The sequence below is a fragment of the Dermacentor silvarum genome, chromosome 9 (genome assembly GCF_013339745.2).
Source record: "Dermacentor silvarum isolate Dsil-2018 chromosome 9, BIME_Dsil_1.4, whole genome shotgun sequence".
Classification (NCBI taxonomy): Eukaryota; Metazoa; Arthropoda; class Arachnida; order Ixodida; family Ixodidae; genus Dermacentor; species Dermacentor silvarum.
The window spans coordinates 27,873,725-27,881,220 of NC_051162.1; the positions used below are offsets into that span (position 1 = coordinate 27,873,725).

At 49.0% G+C, this 7,496-nt stretch overlaps 1 protein-coding gene across 1 annotated transcript; it reads left to right on the forward strand.

The window, feature by feature from the left end:
* Positions 1-3,222: 3,222 nt before the first annotated feature.
* On the forward strand, positions 3,223-6,985 carry LOC125939805 (acetylcholinesterase-like). The gene is made up of 2 exons (XM_049655247.1): positions 3,223-3,471; positions 6,773-6,985. Exons 1-2 carry the CDS (start codon positions 3,223-3,225, stop codon positions 6,983-6,985), a joined length of 462 nt encoding a protein of 153 aa, XP_049511204.1.
* Positions 6,986-7,496: the final 511 nt, after the last annotated feature.

Sequence of the window (7,496 nt, forward strand, 5' to 3'; positions counted from 1 at the left end):
GGCTTTTCGGGGCGTTCGGTGTATGAACGCACTAGCACCTCCACCAGATGTCACACATTAGTAACGCTGAAAAGAGTCCCAAAACTGTGAATGACGAAACGGACTTATTGGGCTAACCTGTGCCCACAAAAGTAAGTTGCACTTGAAGCACAACGATAGCGGCGAAGACAGTCGGCGATCATCGAAAATCTGATCAGCGGCAAACGCGTCGGCTTTTATACCTGAGTCATCGAAGGTTCCAGATTCATCCCTGATGCCCGCGGGCCTTCCAGAAAGTTCTAGACAATTCGCGTCGGTCATACAATCAGCTAACGTAAGCGTCGGTGAAAAGAGGCAACGGAAAGAAGCATCGATAACGTTCTAGAAACTTCCGATACAGGCGCGTCCTGCGCCGAGCGATAACGTTTAACATTTGTTAGCCGGTGGAAAGCGGCCACCGATGAAAGATAAGCATGTATACGTGTCAATATTATCATGTATTGTAATATATAGGATGATTTACACAAAAAGCAGGATGTGTAGTGGATACCGTAAAACACAGTTATTACTGCAGCTTGAGCACTTGCCCATCTGTTAGCTATTCATTTCAACTCTCTGGCGAAGAAAGCATATCACCTCCCACGTGACGGATTCTCACACTATATTTTCGTATGTTGATCGTACGTTGAGCATATCCATATGCTCAACACACAAACATATGTTGAGCACATGTTTTAGTATGTATAGCATATCTCGGCTATTTCCTTGTCAGGCATTGAGGTTGTTTTCTGGTCTGGCTGTAGCTTGCAAGAGCCACTTATGCGACTTATGCGAGAGTCATTTCACCACGTTGGCAGCATTGCTTCTTATGAAAAGTTGTTCATTATTCAAGCGTGCTGGTTAGTAAAGCTTTGTACTCTCCACTATAACAATATAGAAAAGAATGCCGCTCCAGCTGCGTAGTCTTTACTGCGATAGCAATTATATGGATACTCCAAGCGCATTTTTGCCGTCGGCGTCACCGTCGCCGTCGTAGTGATGCTTCGTATAAAGTCCAACGGCGATAAAATCATCGCCGCGCGACGTGCGCGCGAGTGAAAGCGTGCGAGGGTGAGCCGGGAACCGCAGCTTAATCTCGCGCACGCGAGAGAAGAAGGCGGCTGGAAACGCACGCTCTTCGTTCACACGCGAAGAATGGGGAGGAGGCGACGGAGGCGGGAGGGGGGGGGGGGGTGAGGGTGCGTTTTGCTTACGCGGCTGCTGCTCACGGAGCTATCTTGAAAGCGATCAGCGACGTGGCCGAAGTGTGCGCCCGCGGGAGCCTCATCTTCAAAGCGATCTTCGATGGGCCAAAGTGCGTTCGCCGCGTGCCGGTATATATGCGCTGCGCTTTCGACGTTTAGTTCGCGTTGAAGCAAGAGCCAGCGCGAAGGTCAATTTGCTCGCTGCTTCTGTTTCGCTTTATCGCTCCAGCGTTTTGACGAGCTCCCACGGTCTTCGAGCGAGATGTGTTCATGTTTACCTGTGCGCGCGTGAAACCGTGCTTGTTTATTTAGTTAGTAAGCGAATATTTACAACTTTATATGGCCGATAAAACTACTATCCTCATTTCGTATAGCCGTCTACTAATTTCCTATCGCAATCGATGCTTCGCCTTTCGGGGGAAGCTGCGACTTTTTTCTTTGCTCACTAGGAAGAATTCACTCACCTCAATAATACACGGTGACACTATCGGGAAGACATCCAAATGCTATGGAATCGAAATGAATACCGAAATACGTCGGGCACGTCTTGAATCTTGATGCAAATGTGTACTATATCGTAATGTTCAACCACGCAAGAGCGCCGGGAACTAGCGCAGTGGGTTCTAAAAAAGAACAACACTCCGAAGTGTGGAGCCCCGTACCATACATCACCGAATAATCTTGAAGAACGGGTTATCTGACAAACAACGCAATGTATAAATGTTTACTCAGGATTCCCCGAGCTGGGAGCTGTCGTTACAAGCATCAGTGTCACACAGAAACATATCTCAGCCGGATGCGTTGGGATGCTGTCCTCAATACTAAGCCTTTGTTGTTGATCAAAGTATTTATATATTGGCAAATATTGACAGTAGTAGAGGTGGCAGGACTGAATCTTTCTGAACACAAGGGCTCATTCGAGTACGGTACATAAGGGTTCACCGAACGTACCATTATCAACCGATTTCCCTTAGCTACAACATACAAGCCACTGTATAATGGCCAAAGGAGTAACGACGGCAGACTATAAACAATGAGTTTTAGCCGAAAAGTCCTCTTGCAGTGATACGATGGTGAAGGTGGCGTGCAGTTGACAAGGAAATGGTCTTTGCGACACACGTGCTTAGAAAAGGTGTGACGTTTTTGAATGCGTAATAGCTGTCTGGGCCAATGGCTTCCTGAGCCCCCTGTCCTCTTCGAAGCAGTAGATATAAACCCTAATGTGTCCCTGATAACTGTCGCATTTCGGCTGCGACGTATTCACTACCGCAGGAGATTAGCCCGAGTAATAATATGAAGCGATAGAGCTTGAGCCTCTGGAATGACATATGGCATTGCCTAAATAGTTCTAATATCATACCCATACAGAGAGTTCCGATGTGCTACTTCGAACCACTCGTGCGTATTATATACACTGATCATACACGGTCACATTCCATTAGGTGTCAGTTTATTTTAGTACAAAAATCGTATTCACTTTGGCAGTGATTACGCACGTAATCGTATTTATAATACGTATCCAAAATTAAAATTAAATTATGGGGTTTTACGTGCCAAAACCAGTTCTGATTATGAGGCACGCCGTAGTGGGGGACTCCGGAAATTTGGACCACCTGGGGTTCTTTAACGTGCACCTAAATCTAAGTACACGGGTGTTTTCGCATTTCGCCCCCATCGAAATGCGGCCGCCGTGGCCGGGATTCGATCCCGCGACCTCGTGCTCAGCAGCCCAACACCATAGCCACTGAGCAACCACGGCGGGTAATACGTATCCACCTGCGACTTGTTCGAAAAGTAGCTTGCAGAAATTGAAGAACGAAAATTTTCTGTTTACTCTTTAGGTAGAAGAAGGGACTGTGCCGCAAAGTTAGTTTATTGTGCAGTCTTCAGTTAGCGCGAAGAGTTAGGAGGATGCGCTGTGAGAAAAATTTCAATTTCTCCCTACTCTAGCTACCTGCAGCAGGCAACGTGACGAGCAGACCTGCGAAATGGGCCTGACATGGGGTTACCTGCTGCTCCTGTTGGGAGCGGCTGCGAGCTGCGGCCATGCGTACGACGTGGGAAAACGACCCGCTTGGGGCGAGTCAGAGGAAACCAGCTCGAGATGCTGGGGCGAAAGGTTGAAGAGTACCGGGGCATCCCATTCGCGCAGCCACCGGTGGGCCGACTTCGATTTCTTCCGCCCAAGCCTGCGAAGCCTTGGGATGGAATTCTGGATGCAACAAACAGGCGGACAGCTTGCTCGCAGGTAAAGACAATTTCACTTCACAATTCCACAATGACGAAACACCATTCCACATAAAAAGAAATTACAAGTTAGCCATCTTTCTATTTGGCTATTGAACGTAAATTCATACCAAAAATTATGTTATTGCGCAAAAATTATTAGCATAGAAATAATTCTATTATCTATCCAAAGGTGACTATAATTAAAATGTAAATATTGCGACACAGATCCAGCTGATCAGAATCATATTCTATGGGGTTGTAGGAATAATCCTCCCCCAAGAAATCTGCTACGGCAAGCTCCCTCACAGGAGGCGTGGGGCTCCGTACTAAAATCTACTAACGCTCAAACCCAAGCCGGGCTGGCGGACTGGGTGGCGAAGGTCGCGGCCAGCTGGACGCCACTCTAGCCCCTCTGCTGACCTCGGCTCCCCCCCCCTCCCCTTGTCTTCAATAAAGTTTATTTCCTCCTCCAATCAGTAAGTGGATTGCCGAACTATAGAAAGCTGATTAATCATGAAGGTTTTTAGTGCAACTAATACATAGATGCAGAGGAACAACAAGATACACACGCAGCGCCACGTCGAACAAAGATTTATTTGCGCTAAAGAACTACACTTATACAGCCTGCACTTCACAGACCTCTGTGCATCTACACTGTGAGGAAAGGAAGGCTTACAGTAAAAAAAAAACGACGAAAAACGAAAAAGCTTAGGTAAACAAACGAAACGGTCACGACTGGAAACAATCAATGTCTTTGGCAGTGCCAATGGCCTCTTGCTCACACATGCGTTGGCGTAGGCGCTAGTGTACTGCATGTACTTGTTGCGCTACGCTAAAGGCATCTGTGATGAAGCAGCAGCGAGCCAAATCACAAGAGTGATACCTCACTGAGCTTATAAAAAACGCCGTGGTCCTTGCAGTAGGAGTACCACGCTTACATTGGAAGTTTTTGAGACAACAAGGCCGACTTATCTGTCTTTTTTCAAAACAACTTTCTGTGTTTCTCTGAGATATCAAACTCCGCAGAGTAAAATAAATCATATAATATGATTTTTGGGGCTAAACTCAATGCCCAGTGCGATCTCATATGTTCGGCCATTACTTCCGAGACATCTTTAAATGGGAAGTGCTTATTTCTCCATTGTTGCACAGTTGGAGAGGCACAATAAAAAAACCTAGAGACAGTCAATGAGGATTCAAAAGATTCCTCCCCGAAAGAAAACCTCAGCAGGATAGAAATAGTTGTCAGTTACTTCAACGCAACGCTAGTGGTATTATACCGAGAAAAGTCGGTCCCGTGGCCGAAGGAATGTATACAGGAGAGAGAAGTGTAAAAATAGTATGGCATACAAATAATCAGTAATTGGCTTGCCGAACTATCTAAAACTGATTACTCATGAAATCATTTAATTCAGCGCAAATAATACGAAGAACATTTCTGTCATTGAAGAGCGTCACATCCCTGGGCCATTTACCAAGTGATCCAAGATAGCATCAATGAGGTTCACTGTAGAGTGGCCCATACCTGACGTCCCATTCGCGGATACCCATGTGTGATGAGCAGGTTCTTTTGTGTTAATGTTTTTTGGCGGTTCTGTAACTGTTTTTGACGTTTAATGTAACTAGAACGAGAAAAAAAAACCCATAAAATAAACACTCAAAAAGAACTCATAATACAACACACATGTGGCTAGAACGCTTACTGATGTCGGGCAAGTTCGGCAGGCTGCGGTGTGAGTATGCACTAGAGTCTCTATGCGGCGAAGCGGAGACGACGATAGAAGCGTTGTTTGTCTCACCAAAGGTCGCTGTCGGAACGTCGTACAGGCTACCAGAGCGTGGCAACTCTGGCTCGGTGGGAGAATACAGGCGGCTCGGCAGCACGGGTTGACGGCGGCGGCGTCCTGGCCGGGCAGCTGGTCGTAGAGCTCGGGCCCGTAGCCCGACAGCTCTCGCTCTGCCCACGGGCGGAGACGCTCACCGGCCTCGGGCAGCAGCAGTTGACCAATCGGGCAGGGTGGCGATGCCGGAAGGCAGGCGACTTGGCAGCAGGGGTTGACGGCGGCGGCGTCCTGGCCGGGCAGCTGGTCGTGGAGCATCGGGCCCGTAGCCCGACAGCTCCCGTCCTGCCCACGGGCACAGTCGCTTGCCGGCCTCGGGCAGCTGTTTATGATCAGGAAGAGTGGCGACTCCCAGGAACGGGTTGGCAGGAGGCCCCGGCCGGGTGAAGTCCTGGTGGCTCGGGTCCGGAACCCGACGGCCGTCTTCAGCTCCCGATCCGGTGGCCGACCTTGTCCTGGTGTTGCTTCTGGAACTCCTCTCCCTACTGCCAGCGCGGCTCCTTTTTCTGCTGCTCTGGTCGATTCGTCGATTCTCATTGGGTGCTCGAGGCTCCGTGTTCTTTTGTGATTGGATTGGGTTTTCTTTTGATTTGTTTTCTTGCGCCGCGTGTTCACGCGCCGGACGGTCTTCGGCGTCGTCGTCTTCGGCGCGGCGCGGTAGAGCGGCGCGCGCTCTCCTTGTCGTCTGCTTCTTGTTTTGAAATGCAACGCACCTTGTCGCACACACACAAATATCACCGTCGCGCATCACCGCACCGTGTCGCGCACCACAAAAGTCACCGCATTGTGTCGCGCACTACTCATCACACCATGTTTTCCCTCACCACAGCAGCCGGATGCTCTACCCATTAGGCACTCGACTACCAGTGGCCCCAGATAGCTGTAAGACAGTTAGAGACGCCGATAGATAGCTCACGGAAAGGGTTTCAAGTATTCTAAGGATGCTAATCGCATCAGTGCACTGCTGTGCATGGATTCCTTGGCTTTATCGTCTGTTTGCTTAGGGATGCCAGGACGTACCTTCAAACCTAAAGATGTCGAACATGGTAGGTTAGTGTGAATAACGGCATAGCCGTACTGCAACTTGCAACCCGTCTGCACAGCCATCAGATGCTCTAATCATTAGGCCACAACGCACATATGCTACTCTCGTGCCAACACAAACTATCCCTTTCAGATGAGGGCAAATGTTGATTATTATGATGATTATCATACTATGGCACGTGCCCACAACAGGGAATTGGCCAAAAAACGGTTTTTACATATCGTATAAACGCCAACTATCTCTTTGAGAGGATCACCGCGTGTTGATAAGGATTATGATTTCCATACTACGGCACATAACTACAACGGGCGATCTACCAAGAAGCGGGTGGTACATTTACGATGAATGGTGTGCTGTGGTGTGTTCATAATAGAAACGCTGGTATTCCTGCCCGACAAAAAGAAATTCATTATGGGCTCTGTCTTAATTTGCAGGTCCGGTTTAGCAGTATCATGGCCAGTGAGATCGAATACACAGAAGACTGCCTGCACTTGAACATCTGGAGTCCAGCTGTGTGCGACGAAGACCTTGTGCCAGTGGTAGTGTGGATTTACGGAGGCGGCTTCACGACCGGCTGCGCGAGCTATGGGAAACTACACTGGGATCTGCAATTGCTGCCAAGACTGGCCTCGTCGTCGTCTCAATGAATTACCGGCTGGGACTTTTGGGTTTCCTTAACGCAAACAGCCCAGAAGCCCCTGGAACATGGGCCTTATGGATCAAAGCCTGGCTCTAAAGTGGGTACAGGAGAACATCCGCGAGTTCGGTGGGGACCCATCCAGAGTTACTTACTTGGAGAGAGTGCAGGCGCAATGAGTGTCCATGCGCACATGTTGTCTCCCATGAGCCGCGGTCTCTTCCAGAGGGCGTACATGATGAGCGGAAACTTGCACACTTTGGATTTTTTGATGCCACACATGAGAGTATCAGCAAAGGCGACACGGCTGCCGCAGTTGTAGGCTGTTCGGGTGGCGACCGTAGCTTGGCTTCCAACCCGGAAGCAGTAATCGACTGCCTGAGGACCAAGAGCGCCGACGAAATCCAGCTCGCGGCAAGCGAAGCCCTGGCGCCCAAGGTATTTCCGTTCTTGCCAACATACCACAACGAATTTCTGCCGAAGGTACCCACCGTCGCAATCAGCAAGGGATTCTTTCATGC

Excerpts from the sequence above, each read along its gene's own strand:
- LOC125939805 (XM_049655247.1), top strand. The coding sequence starts at position 3,223 with ATGGGGTTACCTGCTGCTCCTGTTGGGAGCGGCTGCGAGCTGCGGCCA. Across the intron at positions 3,472-6,772 it reads GGCGGACAGCTTGCTCGCAG|GTCCGGTTTAGCAGTATCAT; the intron begins GTAAAGACAATT and ends CTTAATTTGCAG.